Source organism: Anopheles moucheti, chromosome 3, assembly GCF_943734755.1.
Source record: "Anopheles moucheti chromosome 3, idAnoMoucSN_F20_07, whole genome shotgun sequence".
Lineage (NCBI taxonomy): Eukaryota > Metazoa > Arthropoda > Insecta > Diptera > Culicidae > Anopheles > Anopheles moucheti.
Window position 1 is genome coordinate 44,788,853 of NC_069141.1, and position 21,676 is coordinate 44,810,528.

At 39.9% G+C, this 21,676-nt stretch overlaps 1 protein-coding gene across 1 annotated transcript; it reads left to right on the forward strand.

Annotated features, from left to right (window-relative positions):
• Positions 1–2,939: 2,939 nt before the first annotated feature.
• Positions 2,940–21,356, forward strand: LOC128302539 (opioid-binding protein/cell adhesion molecule-like). Its single transcript, XM_053039383.1, has 10 exons — positions 2,940–3,030; positions 8,722–8,825; positions 9,148–9,355; positions 10,349–10,507; positions 13,143–13,271; positions 13,382–13,519; positions 15,568–15,717; positions 16,089–16,142; positions 20,436–20,516; positions 20,687–21,356. The coding sequence occupies exons 1-10, from the start codon at positions 2,940–2,942 to the stop codon at positions 20,842–20,844; spliced, it is 1,272 nt and encodes a 423-aa protein (XP_052895343.1). The 3' UTR covers positions 20,845–21,356.
• Positions 21,357–21,676: the final 320 nt, after the last annotated feature.

The following is a 21,676-nucleotide window of genomic DNA, read 5'->3' on the forward strand; positions in this document are numbered from 1 at the left end:
AAGGCCGGTGGTGCATGATGGTGTGCAGTTTAGCTTTTTGTGCCGGGATAGTGATAAAATCTGATCCCTGAGTGAGCGTGAAGAAGTATGATGTTTTGAATATGTTGAAATATTCAAACCCCAAAACGATTATGCATAATTCACTCGCGTTGTTGTCGCGTTTGTTGTGTCGTTTGCATGTTGGATTATAATTGATGCTGTTGTTGGCACTACCGGTGCATTTGCCTTTTGCATCTACTTCTGTGTGATGGAACATGATGAATAATAATTGCAACAGTTGCAGATATAGTTGATGGTTCCGGGTTGTTGCTATTATTGTTGACTTAGGTATGTTGACTTACCGGCTTTTGGGGAACATGGGATGGATTTTCTATTTCATATGACTCTCAGGACTTTCACAGCTAGTGGGTCATTTAGGGGAAGTAGATTTTTTAGTTTTAAATATTTTTGAATAATCGTTTGTTTTATGCTATAGTTTTGCCATTTTCGGTTTAAAAATATCCAAAAGGGTTGTTAACTTATGTACAACACGTTTAGACGACTTTTGGTACCGGTCTAAAGAGGTTTATTTGTTAGTTTTATGGTTTCATTACTTAATTAATATAAAGAAATATTTCCATAAAAAGGACTTTTGTTTGATCATTTTTCATGAACTATAATAACTATGAATTTTAGTATATGTTCTATTCACTGGCACCCACACGCACACACTTGGAATTATTCATCGGTAGTAGGACCAAAAAGAATAAGGCCGTTAGTAATAGGTTTATGATTGACAAGCTAGTTGAAACAAGCTAGCTGGTGGAAATTATACCGATGATGGGTTAGAAAACATGGTTCGGGTTAACAATCATTGCACTGCGTATGGCAGACGCATGAAAACACAGCAGTAAACTTCTCTAACGAACGCAAACACCCTGTAGCTCATGTCAAAAGCAAGGAAGCAGGTTTACTGTAGCCACTGCTGGTACATACATTCATTAGAAAAAAATAAAATCAATTTGTGCAACGAGAAACTCAACCACCAGCTGACAAACGTAGTTGTGAAGTCTAGTTCTATTGATTTTGCCGGCACCACCACGGGGAACTCCTGACGCCCTGCGTCTAATCAGTACGACGTGAGTACGATGTGCATTCTCGCCTTGGCATTACTCCAAGTGCATCGTGACTGTTTGTACATTGCACAAGTTTATTACAAGCTGGCTTCAGATGGAAACCTGAGAAATGTGGTATTTCCGATCAGGGCAAGCACCGGAAGATGCTAGAAAACGGTTTAAAAATTCCATCAGTAAACTGGGAAACAAAACCGGTCAGTAAACATTTCCGATGTGGTGTAATTTTACTGTCATACGTTGGCTGTTTCTGGTGCTGTCACGAACGGTGTGCGGGTTCGGAAGGTGAGATGCAACCCTTAAAACTCTCCTTTCTCATGCCCACACACTATCGGGTCCGTATCATCATATATCAAAAGTAGAGCGATCACCGAATGTTTGCAACTTTTTCGGGTGATTGCGGTGACAAAGTTACTCGAGAGAGCGTTTACCGTGTTTATCATCGTACCGTATCAACAAGCTGCTGTTGAGCACGGTTCGCTATATGGTCTGGTTATTGGCGTTAATCAAGTGCCAAAGTTCATTTCAACACCGATGCCCTTCCTTATTACACCCTTTCGTGCTTATTTTTTCATTGCGTACGAGCTGCCACCGACGCGTCCATGCAGCGTGTCAATTGGTGTCGCTACGGATCGAGAAGTTTTATGTTGGTGTTTTCGTTTAATATGTGAGTTTCGACGCATCATCATCATCGTCGTCGTCGGTCGCACTAGCCACTAGCCTGGGATGGTGATGGCGAGAACACCGAATTCGTACCGTGGTGAGATGGGTTTGATGCGAAAACAAGAAATTTTGCTCATGCAAAACTCGTCCAACCGTTCAGCTGGCAGTAGACAGATGATGCCCGTAAGCGACCGATTATCGCACATGGATCGAATCGAACCCTTTCGGTGTTGGTGCTAAAGGCCAGCGCTTTGGCCTCGAGCCTGACCTTCTTATTCCACCTGCAATCACCTTTTCGGATGTGTTGATTGCCCTAGCCGTTAGCAGTTAGCTCAGTGTGTCATTTGTGTTCCTGCTACGAGGATGATTTGCACTCGCCAACGCTCAGCCATTCGACAGATGGTAGATCGATGGCAGAACACGCTTTCTGCCCGGTGCCGTATTGGTCGGTTTTGCTATACGCATGTATCTGGGAATGCTACTTTCTCAAGCTTTCGTGTGTGGTGAGCTGTGTTGATAGTGCCTCAATGCGAAGAAGATTTACCCCCCCAGGAAGATTAGTACTTGCTTTCATCGGACAGGGTTAAAGTTTTTTATTAGCCTCGTTGCTGTTCGATCCTGTGCGGGAATTGGTGTCCTTTGGCTAATTTATGAACGGTGTGAAAGTGGTTAGAATGCCTTAGGAGCACCACAGGGTGTCGGGATAGGAATGGTGCCAAATATGTGCAAATTGATGATGAACAAGGAACATTTCTTTGCTAGACCGACATCTCATGTTATTCAATGCATATTCAACCCATATTCACCGCACTCAGCATTTTAAGCAAACTGTTTTGTTAAATTATGTTGTCCAAAATGTATGTTTTGCGTTCACTTAGAAACGGAGTGGTGATTCTTAACTCTTAATTCGGCCATTTTTATAAATCATACATAAGCAATTATTTAGATAATCTATTTACAGCAATATGCCGTACAATATTGTATAAATTTCATATGACCAAAGAAGATAAACTTCCCTTAGCTACACTGGAAAAGTGTGTTTGGTGACAGAGAGCAGATTAAATTGTCAAAATATGTGCAGTTTTGTGTCGTGCTTGGAGTGATGTGGAACTACAGCGAGTCGAACTTTGCTATCGAACTATCAACTTGAAGTGTGTTTAAGCAATGATTTGTTCCAGTGTTTTTGATACGTGGTGGCCGCTTGTATTCATTTCTGCATATATTGTTTGTCCTGCATCATGTTCCGAAGTCACAGGTAAGTCAGGTATTTCATTAAATGTAAATATTTTTGTTGGCTTATCAATAAAACGGAAGATTAGGGGATTTGACAGTCAGCATGTTACCGAAAAAAAAATCATTTTTTCACATTTTCTTGAAGCTCAAGGTTCTGAAGATATTTGGTGAAAAGTTAGTGGTGAAAAACAATCCGTGTTCACCATTTCTCGGAGACTTCTGATCCGATGGATCCGTTTATCAGATATTCTTGACACAAATTTTTATTATCTGTCGTCGGATTTTATTTTCCAACGAATGCCGCTTTTTTTTACAAAATAGTGACCAAAATTCGGTTGAACATCGTAGATTCGAGCGTCAGTAGGTACCGCAAACTCGCATTTATTTACAACACTTCGAGGAAAATCTTGAAGAAGTGTCAATTTTAGAATCAACCAAAAAAGCATTTGGATGTGCACTCTTGAATGTGTACAGTTTCCAATTTGAATTGTAGTTTTTCGTTTTAAAATACTTCACATTACTTTTTTTTAGAGCATCCAAGTATAAGTTCTTCATGAAACTGAAACAAATTTGCGAAAGCTACAAAAATTGCTAAACATGGAAAATGGAAATGTATTTTTTAGGCACACTCGATAGGTTTGTATTCTTTAGTAAATTGATTAGGTATTGTGAAGGAAATTGAAGGCTACACCGAAATTATTTGCAAATGTTATAGTTTTTGTATTGATTGTTTCAAAAAATCATATATTTTTAGCTAACATGATTGAATAATCACCTAAAAACAGTTGACAGTTTGTAGTTTCCCACAAATGTGCGAAATGAACTACATTGTTAGTAACTCACGGATCGCCAAGAACGTGAATTTTATATTTGTCTGTATGTGTGTCTGTGAATAGTAAATCGTAAGCGTAAGGCCACGAACATGTACAATAAATGGACAACTCAAATTCTGTTGCATCCACCGTGTCGGGATTGATTTCGTTGGCATCGGTTTTGGAAAACAGGGTACCATTTCGGATTGCTTAATTGGTATGAAACGGGCCACACAAATTCCTGATTGTGACATTGTGGACATATATTGCATTGTTTGTATGTAGAAAAAAGGAACATTCAAGCGATGGCGTTCGACATCTAGACCGATGTACAAATGCAGCTAACATTCTTATCTCATTTAGTACCGTAAAAAATGAATCATGGTTCGTAGCTTCTTCCTGCAAAATGGTAATTGATATTTGGCATCTGTATCTGGAATGATCAGGGGTGGAATTGGCTAGCGGAGCACCGATGCATGACATGTTGAAACAAGTAGGTCCACCGGGCTCACTAGAATGCTTTAAATAATGACATATACACGATGGAGGAAGCAGACGCGCGAGTGGAAATGAGGGATCGGAAGGAAATTAGCTTTTACACCATGCAATGTTCCACGCAAGACCGCGCATTACGATTAGCTTGCAGTATGCCTATTTGAGCGGTGGCATTTTCTTCCCTCCGCATATATCACATGCAGCGCAGATGATACATTGTCGCGGTTTTCTCTGGTTCATGACTGATAAATCCATAATTTAGGTGTATGTGCATCAATCCGTGTTTCCGTATTTCAGCAGTCCATGTCGTTTAAGCACCACAGGGCAATAATATCAATCAGATTCAAACTGTTTCTGAAAGTCAGTCTATGAAAACGATTTTAAGATTGCTCGTGTTACGCATAATTGGAATAATTTAATCCATGTTTCGGATAATACTATCAAACGAAAATAGTTTGAAATGCTCTGGTTGAACAGTTTCGGTATCTTTTTCCACATAGTTCTGCGGGATTTCAAAAGTGCTGTTTCTAAAGTCGAGCTTCAAAGAACCATTTAAACAATCCCAAACTCTGCAAGATATTTTGTGCTAATCACTTTCTTTTGGCGAGGATCGTCGAAAAAAAAAATCCATAGAAAGTTAAGACTTTTTAAGGATCATTTTAAACTTTTTTCGAAACTTTTGTGGCGTTTCGTTCGCTCGGACCATTGCGACCATCTCGGTAGTTGGAACATGAACATGGAACGATTGCACGACATTATGGCATAAAATAAATCGGTGATGCGACCAGGAGGGTCCCACGGCAGTGATGCAAAGGGTAAGCATAACACCTAGGAGTCTAATTAATATGATGAGTTTTATTTACTTTACGACAGCAGTTGAGCTGTGGGTGCCGGAGGAAAATTCCACATGACCCAAAACGAACACTTTATCTGTGTAGGATGTGCTAGAAGTGAGCTGCAGTTATGAAATTGTTCTTGCGAAGTGTCCAGTTGCCGGGCGGATGGTGGAAATCCGTCGCCTACGAACGGTACAGGTCGCTATTGGTAGCGGACGAGAAAAATCCCTACGCCACAGATTAGAGTAAAGTTTTGTGGCACAGGATTAAAACCTAACGCACACTGTCCATTGGACGCTCGTAAGGATTTGGTGTTTTAGTGAGAGACACACGTTAATCCTTTTCGGGCGTACTATCTACCGGCTCAAGGTAGGTTGCTCAAGTTTGCGATTCACTTACATCCACGCATGCAACTGCACACCCGCAGATGCACCTTTTGCAGATCAACAGCACGGTGACGGCCGGTCGTGAAACTATCACTATGACAGGAGTGCGAGTGATGGAATGTTGGTAGGGAGTTCGGCTGAAAAACAACAGACGAGTGCGGTCGAGGCGGATCTGTAAAGCGCATACTGTACGGACGCATTCACAGCGTTTCGCGTGAAGCCGTCCAGTTGTACGAAGGTCTACATCCACGAATGCAGGAAAAAGATGAATGGGCTGACAAAAAAGGGAATATAGAGCAGAGAAAATCCATTACATAAATTGAGGGCAGATTTTTGCTTTCCAGTTTATTATATATTGCCGTTTTTGCGCCACACAGTGATCTCTGACCAGCAGAATATGCATAGCTGGTTTTATAGAATAATACTGCCCGGGAGCCATTCACTACCCTTTGGAGGTGCACCTTTGATGAACGGTTGCCTGTTAGCATCGCTGCTGTTTCCATGAATGAGCAACCGGAAGGGAACAGCTTTCATAAGTTACGAATGATATTTACAGTGTGTTTACGATGCCATATTAAACTGTTCATTTGTGAACTATTTAGCAGCACACATGGTAGATTGTGTTCAGCATGTAAATTTATAAGACCGCCTGTATTGTTTATATTTGTGTAAAGGATTTGGGCAGAGGAACAGAATTGATTGTTTAGCTGTAAGTTACGGGGTTTTAAGAAAATATGGCTCAATTTTGTAGGGATCCCATCTCATATCATTTTAAACATTTCACATTGGTCGGGAGAGATTTTTTACGAATCGTGAGAGTGTAAACCCACAATAAGGTACCTTTTGACGATTTCGATTGGTGCTATTCTCAATTTCTTTTCACATATTCGTTTTCTTAAACTCTGCTTTATTTCACTGCTTTATTGTACACTACACTTGATTAGTAATTTTACAATAATTTTTTTAAAATTAAAATTAATGTACTTAAATACTCAAACAACTGAGAGATAGGTATTTTCGTAATCAACAACAGAACGCCTAATCTTGGCTACGCTTTAGGTGTTTCGAACAATTAAACATTCTGCAATTTGCAACAGTTGTCGATGTATTGCTTACAATGCTTACAGTGCTTGGCAGCTCAACAAGCATATTCGTATTGTTTGGTGTATCGAGCAGACGATGCGTAGTGGCTATTTCAATCGTAAAAGTGTCGTCGGTTGTTTGTGCGATGTGCAAACCGATGGCACTCGTATCATCATGAAAACACCAACTGCGTACCGGACCTGTCTAAAACGGAACCCCGAACAGGGCTCCACAGATTCATCCGTTTAGAAGTTCGAAATGCAATTGATATAGAAACAGAAACGGTTCGTTCACCCAAACCTTTCGCACTGGCGAAATGCAGCTGTAGGTGTAGGTTGCTGCATAGATGTTGGTGGTCAAACAAATGCGTTGGGTTTATGGAAAAGTCAAATAGGTCCTTCCCCTTCATGTATACGTGTGCGTCTATCCGTACGGGGTGACTAACGTAGGAGATTGAAATTGCACTCAATACGTGGAAATTCAAATTATCGGGTAGTACCACTTTGCATGAGACTCTGCTGATGATGTTCCCCTTTTTCCTATGCAGCGATTATTCCTCCGTGCATGGATGCAGACAGGAACGTGCTAGGAGTATCGTTAGGGTTTTGCATCACTGCTCTGTTTATGTGATACCATCCATTGTACATTCAATTATTTCGTTTAAACGTCGATTTTCATTAGGGCGGTTAAATACACCACTAGACTGTTTAATAAATTGTCAGCTGCATGACGAGGCACTTACTCTGAGCCACCACTTTTGCATTCCCTACTGTACTGCTACATAGCTAAAGAATGAGTGCATTATCCTATAAATGTGGCAGAGTTCCACATTGGTTGATTTCGTGTTAATTAAATTACAGCGAGGAAAAGTTGTACATTAAAAAAAATTGATTGATTTTCCAAACACAGCACATTTCGAAACATATAAAAATAGTAATAATAACACTTTTGTATCAAAAGCCGAGAAGTACCTTTTCTGGATATTGTAAACTCGATTGCGTACATTAACAAACGGGTTTAATTCATTTCGTAACCTTGGTCGTGTGTCGAACTCCTCAAATTAATTATGCCAAATCAATTATTTCCAACCCTTTGAAATTAGTTGAAATATTATTAAGCCAAAACCCAGAACAATATTTTCGTGAAATGATTTTGAGGAAGAAAAATGTATTTGCAAGACGAAATATTTATTTTTTAAACAACACATATAGGTTATATAGGGGTTTAAGGAAATATCTAAGATGAAGTGAAATACCTTCGGAATTGCTTCATTTTCGTCTCAGATGTTTACTCTTTACATCACGTATTGTTCATTTTTATGAGGTTTGTTTCTTTGTTCCTTTCAAAATGTTAGGATATTTTAGGTATTCCAACATTCCCAACATACTTTGTACATCTCTTGTAGTAATCCTTCTATTGTTTCTCTTTAAATTTAATGCTGTAGCAAATTTAGATCGTTTAACATAGGTTATCCGCTGATGAGGCTGTTCTTCGAAGAATTCACACGTTCTCGTATGCACTCCTAGACACAGAAATTTTCTCAGAGACAGTAACTATTCTATGATTAATACTTTGTGTTTAAATCCTTTGGAGTATGTTCTAGCCGCCAAATAGCTTCTTTCACGAAGAGTTTAAGATGTCCGTTGTTGTGATTAAAGCTAAAATTAGGGTCCTCTAACTCCCATGCAGATTTAATCAATAATGATTAGGAATATCTCGATGTTAAAGATATCATTCAAAAACTCTCAAATGAAGGGGTTCCAGTTTTCTGTCACTTCAAATAAACATTCAGACGGAGTTCTAGTCTGAGGTCCTGGAACTTTTAAGAGATAATTAAATAGAAAAAGCATACTGGAAAAAATTAAAGTTCAATTTAACGCATTGCGGATTTGAACGATCTAACCCGTACCTCAAAACAAAATAACACTCGCTCGGCAATTCGTATCTGTTTCAGATATGAGTAGTTTCATTAGAGTGAACACTAATGATTGATCAAATGGATACTGTGATTGATGGTAGAAATAACCCCGTAATCAGTTGATGTTTAGAATTATCTACATAATTATTAACTAATTGCTGTTTTTCTTCCCATTTCTTACAGTGATAACCGATCCAAAGTTCAGCACGCCTATCACCAATGTAACGGCAGCCGTGGGACGAGAAGCAACCTTAACATGTGTAGTGCATGATCTAGGTGCTTATAAGGTTTGATAATTAAAGTGAAAAATATAGATACTTTACATAAAGAAACATTATCGATTTGAGCTGATGTTTTTATTTTTAACCATCTTCAATAATTTAGTTAAGAGTGTTTTGTTATCATATATATTTCAATTTTAACGTACACCATTTACAAAATTCACAATGCGTTTCAAATTGTATGATCGTACTGTCGGAAAAATGAAAAAGTTATTGAATTTAAAAAAAGCATGCAGTTAATTTTACGTTCAATAATTCATTACTGTTTGCAGTAAAAAATGATATCTTCATGAGCTCGCGCTTTCTTCTCTATTTTGCCTACAAACAGGTCGCATGGTTGCGGGTGGACACCCAAACAATTCTCACCATCCAAAATCATGTCATTACGAAGAACAAACGAATTGGTATTACATATACAGAGAAAAAAACTTGGCAGCTTCGAATCAAGGACATCCGTGAAACAGATCGGGGATGGTACATGTGCCAAATCAATACGGATCCAATGAAAAGCCAGATGGGATATCTGGATGTTGTAGGTACATATATGCATACATAAAATGAAAAACTCGGCAAGCACCTGCAGCCTCATTATTGATAATGTGTCAGTGCTGTTTGGTCTTTTGTATTTATTTTCGGCATGAAACTGAACGGTATTTCAACATATAGAACTATGGCAGCGAATGTTTGCTAAAAAAAAAGTACCTCAATGCGAGAAATTCCGAGAAAGAAATTTGAGAATAGATGTTTCCATTCCGTAGAATGAGTCACCGCCACGCGTTGGAAACATGGCCAGTTTCTGCAACCAACAAACCAATGCAATACATGTATTGAAAGAGAATTATAATTATGTATGAATTGGAATGTGCAGGACGCTACTTTTGTGTCACGACTTACTACTGGCAGTCACGTGATATTCAAATTGTTCGCCATATGGCATCGACGTGTGGGTCGACCCTTTTCGTCGATGAAACCACCCAACTCGGGCAAAAGGAAATTCCAAACGAAGAAGTTAAGCGAATGGATAATGAAGCAAAACAAAGCTTCCGCCATGCAACTTGGGAAAGTATAATTGACTAAGCAGGTTTGTAACAATGAATATAACATGAAAATACAGCTAACACCGCATTTGCGGTAAATGCATGCGCGGGTTATGCCTTTAGTGATGTTGCGATTTACCAAACGTCTTTGCACTGTCATGTTGGTGATAATGCACTTTACTGTGTAGAAGCAAAAACAATAAAATGGAAAAAATATGCCAGATTGAATAATTTGTCGAAGGCTAAAAAGGAATAGCCGTGAATAGAAAATGCATTCAATGCTCATGTGCTGAATCGAAGGTTTTTTAATTGCGCTCTAGAAGGTAGAGTGTGGATCCATTGCTCTAAAAGGAAAAGAACGATCGCTGTTGATGAAAGTGTATCGAATAACATTTTATTGCATTGGTTTTGGTTGTGAAATGGTTTTGTAAGCACATAGTTATCATCCAGATGAAAATCATAAATTTGCTGACTGTATGTTGGAATTTTCAGTACCGCCGGACATACTGGACTACCCAACCAGCACTGATATGGTCGTACGGGAGGGTAGCAACGTGACGCTGCGATGTGCCGCCGTAGGATCGCCTGCCCCAGCAATCGTGTGGCGCCGTGAAGCTGGCGATAACATCTCCCTGCAAGACGGTGAGCAAGGTGAGTAGCGGATGGTCCAGTAGTCCGACCCTTTAGCTAAAGTAACTTACAAATAAATAAAATTGGTATAAATCTACTAAATGATTTACGAATGTGTGTTGTGCATGATGTCAGAGCGATAAAACAAAGTACTGCTCAATAAGCGGTGAGCAGATACCGCGGCCACGGTGTGTACTAAACTGTTGAGCTACACCTGGGCTCTCATAAGTCGATGTTAGCAAACCCTCCACCGATCCAAACTTGAACGATTGGTTGGTACAGGTTTGCTATAAATTTAAACTACTTCGTATTTTTATGTGTGCACGGCCATTAAATTTGAAACTTTTTGGAGCTGTTTTTTTGTTGTTGGTTGTTGTTGATACTTGTAGTGAGTGTAAAACGTGTGCGAACCGTGTGGCATAGCTGGTGTGGGAAGGTGTGCGAAAGGTAAAGAAGAGCTCAAAAGTATCGAATTGTAAAAAGGAGAGTCGGCGGTAACAAGGGCGTCAAGATGTAAAGCAATGATATTTGATGGGCTATATAATTTATTGGCCCCTGTGATGTGAGAGAGTTGGCACGAGTGCACATCAAGCTTGTTTATCATTGGCGTTTTATTTCCAACCGCCCAGAGCTCGTCGCCCCGCTGCATTTTTACCACCGGTATTGCCTTGTGCTCGTATTACTTTCAGATATGTTTGCATCCTGAGCAATGATATACGAATCGGTGAGATGAGTTTAATTTCAATAATAGCCCCTTTACGCTGGGAAGCTGCTATGAACTGAAAGCATACGGCAGACAGACACCAGTGGTGGTGTTATTTGCGTTGGGTTCCAGTGGTTCCAGTTTGCAAACAAAACTCCCATGTCGATTGAATTTTGTTAGCCGACCTGCTCTTATTATCCCGCTGTTACAGTAGAGCTTCACACAATCATCGGAAAAGAAACAGATTTATGCTACAAAAATAAACAATCGACCACACTCATGGCATGGGGTCGGTGTACACTCGGAACACTCAGAACGCCAATCATCGTGCTAAGCTTGATTTGATTGAGAGCGAACTGCTGCCGGTGATTGGAAACGAGAAAGTCAGCCTAATCGTTGTCAGTACGTTCAAACCAATTCCACCATTCCCATCGGTCATCAGAGGAGCTAACGAATGGGTGCAAATGAATTATTTGTTCGGTAAACGTAGCTCCACGGGCCAAGCCCGGGGTGGCCATTGATAGGGAGGTGGGTTGTGAGAGGTAAACATGTATCGTGATACATGGTTGGAATCGGAAAGGGGAGCCTACGGTAAGGGCAGGGAGAAAAGGTGTAATTGAGCTAATTTACCGTCGAAATTTGGCAAATACATTCCACATTTTATTGTATCCACTTGAACCAAGTCCGAATTAACGTTGTCGATTGTGTTGTTTGTGGCATGGTCGTGAACGTAGAGGGTAAACCGACGACCGTGAAACGTGGATGATAGAGCAAATCGAAAGAACGATACAAGGGAATCGACGCCCGGAATATTTATCGTGCTTGAGACCGAAAAACTTCAAACGACTTCCCGTCAATACCGATACATCTTCACTTACTCAACAGAGATGTCACAAATAGCGGTTTTGCTCGACAGTCTAGACAATAGACGAAGTTGTACGCCATGAAACATGTGCTACCGTTCTTTCACCAAGGTCACACTGTGGGACAGGTTCAATCGATAGGTTGATTTTCGAACGTCTGTCTTTTGGCCGATCATCCCATTGGCCCATTGGTCACGTTGGAAAAAAATCTTCCGGATTGGAGAACTGTAAGATGTTGGGATAGTAAAACGGTTTGGGATCTATTGTGGTAAATTGAATGCTTGAATTTCTCCTTGTTTGGTAAGTCGTTGATACATGAAACACAAAACAAAAAATAAATAGTGTAACAGCTTAGAATTTGGTAATATCTTTGTTGGCATTTATTTTGCGTTCTTCGTCTTCAAGTCAGCATCTTTACCGTTGGTATCCACACGCAACACCAAATCAGTCTACAAGCTAAGGCTCATATGCCCAGCAGGATGGGTTCACCCAGTCCATCCGTGTGTGTGTGTGTGTGTGTGTGTGTGTGTGTGTGTGTGTGTGTGTGTGTGTGTGTGTGACAACAGCCGAGCAAAATGAGCGCAGGGAGCAGAAAAATAATTTTGTTTTATGACAAGTTTATTTCCCAGATCCAATTTTCCAGCCAATTGAAAATTTATCATTCACACCAACCCTATGCTAGGGTTAAGGAGACAAAGCACCTTTTAGTATAAGTAAGCTTTTCTCTGCCTGACTCTTGCTAGGAAAAGGCACACAGTGAGCAGTAGCAACCAGTACGCTGGTTCGAAATTCCTTCATCTTACGTCTGTGGCCCTTAGGAATCCTTAGATATTGTGGTGTTGTTCAAATTCCTGCTGTTATTTGCTGCTCCAGAACATTCAGCATGCACTTGTGAGGTTCTTCCGGTGTGGAAGAGAATGTGGCAAATGTTTAGTAACTCAACGCAACGTTTTAACGGTGACGAGAAATATATATGCGGCCCAATATGTACAACTTTAACAAAAAGCACTTTTTGCGTAGAATGCAAGCATTGCCTGACGAGTTGACATTAATTGTTTTTGTTTACCGGTTAATCGCTTTTCTCCTCCAGTATCATCAGTCGAAGGTCCAACGTTCACAATACCGAAAGTCAACAGACTGCATATGGGTGCGTATCTATGCATTGCGTCCAATGGAGTTCCACCGTCTGTTAGCAAACGGGTAATGTTGATAGTGCACTGTAAGTATCGTACGAACTGCATTGGGATGCCATCTGGATAGTGTGAATAGCAATGGGCGCCTGACGTTCATTGGTTTGCGCATAATTCTCTTCCCGCTGTTTGCTTACAGTTCCACCGATGATATGGGTGCCCAATCAGCTGGTCGGAGCGGTTGAAGGTCAACGAATGACTCTTGAGTGCCACTCGGAAGCGTATCCCAAGTCAATTAACTATTGGACCCGCGAAAAGGGTGACATTGTTCCCCAAGGTAAGTGCGATCGAGATGTTTTGCGTATTTTGTATGATTGTTGTATAAATAACTTTCGTAATATATTGAAAACTGTACAACATATAATCTCTCCTTTTTTAGTAGTGTCACGCAGTTAGCTGTTGCAGTTTGCAAGAGCATGTCGCACCAGGGCGCACCTTCCAAAGTGAATTAAAATCGAGCCTACGTCAGATAGTTTCTTATCATAATTTTTACATATCACGTTTCATTGATTACATCTGTGCTACGTGCCAAGGGTGGGAAAATGAAGAGAGTTCTAGTTTGTTTTGTACGGGCGTAAAATGTACCAATGTTCGGATGGTAAATTGCGAAATGGAACGCAACGTTGAGAACACGGGAAGAGGGTAGGAATTTGCTCGGTTACGTACGGATTGTTATCAGAGGATAAGTGAATGCTAATGGGCGTTAGGGAGCGAGAGGTGCGAAAGAAAATGGTTTGTTTTGTTCTTATTGTCTTCGGGAAAAACGAAACCGTAACACACCATTACCATGTACGTGCTCTCGATGGTTGGTTGTTGGTTGTTAGGCGTAAAGGTCGGTGCATCAATGTTTATATGCGTACTTTCGAGTGTGACAGTGTGAAGGGTGGATAATCTTGCTATCAGTTCAAGGTCTAGCGGTTGATAAGTTTTAGTGTCGTTCATGTTCACGTAGGCAATGGGGTTTTGTGTTATAAACGAATGATGCCAAAACGTTACCGAAGTGAAAAGGTGTAATGGTTGGGACGCAACGTTTGCCAATGAGACGCGCACATTTGATAATGACATTGGAGCGTTGGCTGAGAGTTCGCTTTCTAACGTGTGAATCGAGGTGTATAATTAAAATGACACTGTAAATTATATTCAAAACACACAAACGTTTGAAACGACTAGCGAGAATATAAAGACTTATTTTACGAAAAGAGCATCTTTGAGCTCGCCCTGGAATTATTTCACACGAAGTGAGAATTATTAAGTTGTATCCTAGCAAACAATTCCCTCCGACACCGACCAAGTTGACTACATGGCTTAGCCTAACCCATTGGCTTGTTCATTTTGATTTCTACCATTGATTTCCTTGAAGCTTTTCCATTCGGTTTGCTGTGAATGCGACCGTGGCTAGAGATTAACCTGCCCGACACCCGGGACACCCTTTCTACGCTTCGCAAACCTGCACAGCACAGCGAGGCGACAGGATTTAGGATAAATGATTTGATAAGCATAATTTATGCTCGCTGTGTTTTCCGATACTTCCTTGTCCCTTTTGACCACACACTGCGGTACGTGGTTCGACATTTCTTTCGTACCGTTTCTTTCCGACGGTGGTTTCATACCGTCGGTCAGAATACCGTGAAAGCGATAGATGTTGTGTCGAAAGTAATATCTTAATTGGGTTGAAATTAGGTTAATGCCACATTATTAGTTGCTGTGGTATCGAGACTACCTTACAGGCAACATTTGCAACAGCCAGGGAACCATTTGCTGGCGAACACAGCTAACCGAAGGAGTTGATATGATTTATATTTAGATGCTGATTTTTGCTTCTCTCTCAAACCTAATTCAGTTCCGCTGTTTAAGAGTTTGACAAGGTTTACAAAGTGAGCTTATCTGGGCAGTAGTCTTTGCCTTGGAAATAAGCGGTTATAAAAGTAGGATAGCTTTTCCGATCGGTGCAAAACCTCTTCCAGCAACTGAAATGGTAATCGTTTAAGACGATGTGAGATGTGTCCGGGAGTTTTCCGATTGCAAGGATTTTTGATGCGTCGGCGATACGTATGTGATTTCAGTTGTATTATGAACACCCTAAATTTGAAGGTGATCCAAAGCTCGTGGTTTCTAGTAGCAGAGCTGCAGCAAAAGAGTCAGGTTTCTTTTTGAATAATTATGCAAATTTTGCAGAAGGTGCGAACAAAAAAGTGTTTCGTTGTGTTTGGTACGTTTTTTCGCATGTTCAGATTTTCCGTTCGTTTATGCTTTCTTCAGCTGACAGAACCCAGTTTTGCTCTGTTTGTGTTTCTCATTGTACTCTCCCTATTTCTTCGTTTGCAGGTGGTAAGTACGAGCCGGTTCTGATAGACAACGCGTACAAAGTGGTGATGAAGCTGAGCATCAAGGTTGTGAGCCAGGCCGATTTTGGTGCCTACAAATGTATCGCTAAAAATTCCTTAGGGGAAACCGACGGAACCATCAAACTATACAGTAAGCCAGTCAAATCCTATTTTAGCAGCGTCAGTTTAGTTCAGCTTGTTTCGAAATCTTGTTTTTTGGCTCGTTTAAGCAATTCTTGTTAGGTTATTTTTTGTTTACATTTTCCGTCACCACGAGACTAATACGACTCCACGTCCGTGGTGTTTATTCCACAATAGATCTAGCCACCGTAAGCAGTGGTTGAGAGTTTGCAATCCAATTTCAATAGTTTATCATATTAACACTAAAAAGCAAAGATGTGAACAAAACTTGAGTTCCGTATTCGTGTCTGGAATGATTGTACACTTTAAAATGCTGGCTTCGTACATGGAATTAGTATTTCTTTCGCGCCATTCATAGTGTATATTGTTTTCCAATTTCAGAGCTACCAAAAAGTGCAATCAACTCAGTGGAAACTATAGACGGCAAGCGAAGAAGTAAGTATTAGCGATGAAAGCTTTATAGGAGGTCCTCGAATTTAGAGGGTCTAAATGTAACGGTAACGAATATTTTACTCGTAATCGCTCAACAATTCCATATTTATTACCATATTATTATTCCGTATTATAGTTTTGACCAGAACGAAATTTTATAGACCGAATGCCTTCGTTAGTGTTACCATCTTGATAGCATCTTTACAGCTTCGAAATCCGTAGTAAAAATATTTAGAAAAAGTGCACTAATCAGCGTTAAAACAGTCATTAACCAAAATCAAGATTAATGATGATAACATACTATTGTGATAGAGCAATCAACCAGTTTAGCGGTGGCTTGATCCAAACTCGTGTGCGTTCGCTGCCACAATAATTCAAAGCAATTATTCCGCCATCAGATCAGACGCGCTTACACATTTTCGGGTAGGGATGGGCGGGAAAAATTGGGTTTAAATTACGACGCGCGTGTAAGGAAAAGGATGCGTGCGATTGTTCATTTGACTGTTGCTGGTTGGCGATATTTGTTGTGTACAGCGATGTACAAGCACACGGACATCCGATGTAGCATTAGCGCAGCGAAATCAACCACAGCATTCATCATTAATCACAATAAAAATATAATTGTGAACTGTGAAAATGACGCCTGTTTCACGCGATGGACGCGTCTGAAAGTTTATTTTCGCTCGCATATCGTTGCACGATTCGAGGCAATCGTTCTCAAGGTTCGGTAGACATAGTGTTTATGATCTGCATGACGTACATTGCGTTTGATGTGCGCTAAAAGTAGTTTTTGGTGTGCCGAGATCCGCGGGTATGAAATATATGGTCATCCTAATGAAATGCGGCCCCAACGTTGGTACCATAATTTTCCGCAAGGTAAACGCTTCTGGAACGGTGCTTTTTTCTCTCTCTCCCAACTCAATCCAGTGGCTTTTAGCCTATGCCATAAAGAATGCGAATGGACGTCAAGCCGATCAACGGTGTAGCCGACCTGTATTGTAGTATTGTTTATCGTTGCAAAATTGAGTGAAAGTAAAATGGCACATAAAAGCCCAATTCGTGGCGAAAGTGAAACGCAACCGGATGGCGTAGGGAAAACTCGACCACTCAGGAGCGGTTCATTGGGGAATTAGTGAAATTTACTGGCCACCGATGGGCTGGCAAAGGAACTGGCGATGGAAATAATAGAACCAAAGCCGCAACCTCTTTCAAACTAATGAAAGGCATACCTTTTGCTGGGCGGAGGTGTCAATGTCAAGTAGAAAAGGCGTTTAAACGTTACACCCACAAGGGGATTGTGTATATGTTACTGTGTTACAATGCGTGTAAGGGTTGAAATACTACTCTTTCAGTGAGCCACTTTTTCACCACACACTGAAACCGCCCGCTGGTCATATCTGCTGTAACATACTGAGTGTTCTCAGGTTGTGGTAGATCTCCGAGTCTAGTTGTCGGGGATTTGGAAATATTGCAGTAGAAAAAAAAATCACAGAAATTTCAGTTTCAACTGTTCCATCACTGGTTTGGCGGTTCACAATGTGTACTGAGGTACATCAAATCATCACGTAAAACAACACGCAAATGACCCGTAAAATCTCCTGAACTCTGTCGGCCAATAAGCCAACCATGCGGACTAATTATATTTAGTGTAGCCGATCGTACGCCCCTGTTGCCATTTGCTACCGATGGAATGGGATTCTATACATTTCCTGTTTCCTGTGTTTCCTTTTTCGTCTGTGAGCGATTCGGCTGGCCCCAAAAACATATGCGCACATTTTGTAAGGCAAATGATGATGGCTAACAATTAGGTACATGTTAGTTGCATGGTACGATTGTACAAAATTACAAGTTATTTGTGATTGCTGCCGGCAATTGGTTTGGTTCGCCCGAAGACGCTCGAGGCAAGCGCGAGGAAACCCACACACACTGTGGACTTGGACTTGGTACTTTCTTGTGCAGTAAGGTCAATTCGGTTCCAGGAGTCGAATGGCACAAGACGCCAAACCTCATTTGTGAAATAATACTCATTAGACACGGCTTTACACATGTGGAGCATTTTTTATGACTTCATAGGTCACAAAGGCCTTCCGTCAGTATTAACTTACGTATCTACACCTACGGTCGGACTTTGCTGTTTGTTTGTTTCCATGTTAAACCGGGACGCAATACGAAAATGTATGGCCAAAAACAGTGCTGAACAAAATATTGGTTCCGACAAACATAAATGACTGAAACATAAATTGGATGTGATGCATTGAAACTATTTTGAATTCGTTCTCAACAATATGTAGGCTATGTATACTTTGTGTTTTCTAATTGTGTCGTATTGCACAAATTAAGTTGCAACTCTCTTAAACGATATAGGGCTGAAAGCATTCTGTACGATACTGTACACTTTGCTGTATAATATTTGTCGATTTTCGTTATGTGTAGCGATGGAAAAAAATCACTGTAGCGTGCTTTTCTTTTTGCAAAAGCAAATGACGGTAGCGTTTCGGAAGCGGACTTTCCCCCTTTTGGCACCAGCAGTCTGGAAGCGAATTCTAAACAACTCCCAGGAGACCTGCAGGCATTTGCTTTGGTCTTTCTTTTATGTCTCACCTATTCGTTTTGGCTTGGAGCAGGAAGAGTAAAATTTGTTTTCCGACCGTCGAATAAAATGAGATATAAAAACACGCACTAGCCCTTTATAGTTTTTTCTTGCTGGTGGGAGAAAATCTAATCCGAGGAATTCGTTGTGTTGTTAAATGAAAACTTGAAATCTGAGACAAATCCAATTGGATTGTTTCTTTGCCGGAAAATGAGCGTAACAAATTGGATGATAATTTTTCTGTGTGTTTGTTTGTTTGTTTCCATAGTATTGATATTTGTATAGGCACGAATGCATTGTAATGACTAAAGGGACGCTTTCAATTATACTTGTTCGGGTTATTTAATCTTGTAAGTCGGCTGTCGTTACATGATTTAATCTTGTATAGCATAGCTTGTTCAGTGTACAAATGTCATTAATTATTAGTAACTAGCTCTTTCGTTTTTGTTGACACTTGTTGAAAGAAATGAACTGTTATGTCATGCCGCTAGTCTCGCTGGCTTGTAAATAAGAGCGACAATTTGATAATTTCAAACCATTGTAGGATTATTCTAGATCATACAAGTAGCCCGTAATATGATCCACGATTTAAGTTGTGGTGCAACAATGGAAGTCCCATGATAAGTTAACCAAAGTACTCTACCAGCATCAGATCACCCCCGTCGAACGATACTTTGCTTTCAGGTGTAGTGACTCAAAAATAATTAATAGAAAGATAAGGATACAGGATGTGTCGAAATGAAATACAGGAACCTTCCGACCTCGTCTTCATCTCACATGATCTTAAAAACATGGTCAGGCCAGATTAGCAATCGGAGTGGCGTGATCGGATTGAAAAATTTGGGGTTTTATTCTGGTGACAGCATCGCATGTGCGAATAGGATAGTGATAGTGTGACAGATAGGAATAGTGTTGCAAGATTAACTAGTAAAGAAATTTTTAGAAAGTCGATACCGTTGGTAGCCAAGTAAGGGATATTCGATATGTTTTATTATACAAATGTTATTATAATTTACTATGCAGCAAAGAGTGTGTAATTGGCTTGTAAAACGGTAAAGACTGCAAAAGCTGTCAGCTATGATTGCCTCGTAAAAACAGTAAAGACTGGTCCATGTCTATTATATGGAAATAAATATAACATCACAGCACTGTAGAACAGTAGAATACCACTATGATCATCTTATTAACTGTAGAAGCTACTCAATAGCTTGTCTTTACCAGTTCTGGATTCTTTTGCATTATCTGAGGTAAAGCATTTGCCAAAGGAGCACGCAATCTGTCGTTCAGTTTTCGATTGTCCGATAGAATATTGGCGCATGTATTTTGATACATTATGATTTAAAGATTAAAATGGTCTTTTTAAATTTTTCTTATCGACACATCACCATCATGATGTCACTTCTGCATTTCTTTGACTTTATTTAACTTACTCGTAATTGAATAGTCCGTCCTGGGGTACAGAGGATTGGACCTGTCCTGACGTTGTGAAGACAGGTGCCACTATCAGTAAACCACCGGACCTCAAGAAACAAAAACTGTCTTATCCATCGATTATTCTTTTGTATGCTGGTAAATATAACAACCAGAGAATTAAAACGTATTTAGTATAAATGTCAAATATATTACAAGTATTGCATTTAATTTTGCGTAAATAATAACGATATAATTTTGGTGTTTAACTGTAATCTTTTCACTTTCCGTTTTAGATAAATCGCGAAAAGGGAGTAACTTTTACGAATCTAATGATTTTATGGATGAAGATTTGGACAGCACCAGTAAGAGGAAAGGTAAAATGTTAGGTTTTATTAAAATTATGATTAAATGTTGTGTTGATGCTGCTAAGCATTTACACTGGAATTAGTAGAAACCATAGCAAATCATGTATTAAAATGTACATTTATTTTCTCTTTTCATGGTTTTGTGCATTGTTCTGCCTTTCTGCGGGCCTCTACAACAGATGTAATAATAAGTGGTAATCGGAATGACGACAGCTATGAAATATCAACAACCGGGGTGAATGGAGCCATTTGCTTGAAAGAATTGTTGTGCGGCAGGATACACATAGTAATAGTTTTAGCAGTTGTCATTTTCGCTTTGCAAACCGGAACGATATGACGCTTGTAATGATAAGTCTACATCATAGAATAGAATAGAGTAGAAAGCCAATAGAATAGAGGGATTGTTTATTTCGATCGTTCCGTTCATGTTGATTCGGTTTAGCGAAAAAGCTATTAAGGTTCCATTAAACTATTGTTATGTAATATGAAAATGAGTTAATATTGCGAGTTGTGTTACACCAAACACGATTGTAAACGATACAGTTTATGCAGGAAACAATTAAAAACTGCAAAACAAAGATAGGGAAATATGCGCTAGAAATGAAAAAATGAAAAGCTAGTTATAAATTGTAAATACGCTGCTACGTTTAGTAAGTTCTACCTAAACCAACAATCCAAAAGCAACATCGATACATATCCTTAGGCAAATGAATAAGATTAGATAACAAACAACTCACAAAAACACACAAAAGAGCCAATGCTTGTACAACATTAATGCTTAATCGGCATCGGCTTCAGAGAAAAAACAATGTGTTGAGAAAATGTAGGCTTTAAGAACTGGAACATACTACAAGCGAATTATAACGCTTATTGTCAGGTAATATGTTATTAGGATAAAATATTTGGATGGAAATAAAGAGACGTAAGAAATGATCTATGAACAAGCGGAGTAGAGTTATTAATAAATCTACTGATCGCTGAGCTGGGGCTGCACGGTGCAGTGGACGGGGCATTGACTTTGCTATACACCAGAACTGATACCAAAATCAAGTCCTTTGCTCGAAGGCAGGATTGTTTGTCAAAAATGTATTGCTTCTTCCTACAACCAGCCGTTAGTCAATGTTAGAATGAATCTGAGATGTACTTTGATAATTTTAGATTTATTTAGG

Bases quoted from the DNA above. Each gene is read 5' to 3' on its own strand.
- LOC128302539 (XM_053039383.1), top strand. From the start codon at position 2,940: ATGATTTGTTCCAGTGTTTTTGATACGTGGTGGCCGCTTGTATTCATT. The intron at 9,356-10,348 runs GTACATATATGC...TGGAATTTTCAG, and splicing joins GGGATATCTGGATGTTGTAG to TACCGCCGGACATACTGGAC. The intron at 16,143-20,435 runs GTAAGTATTAGC...TTTCCGTTTTAG, and splicing joins TATAGACGGCAAGCGAAGAA to ATAAATCGCGAAAAGGGAGT.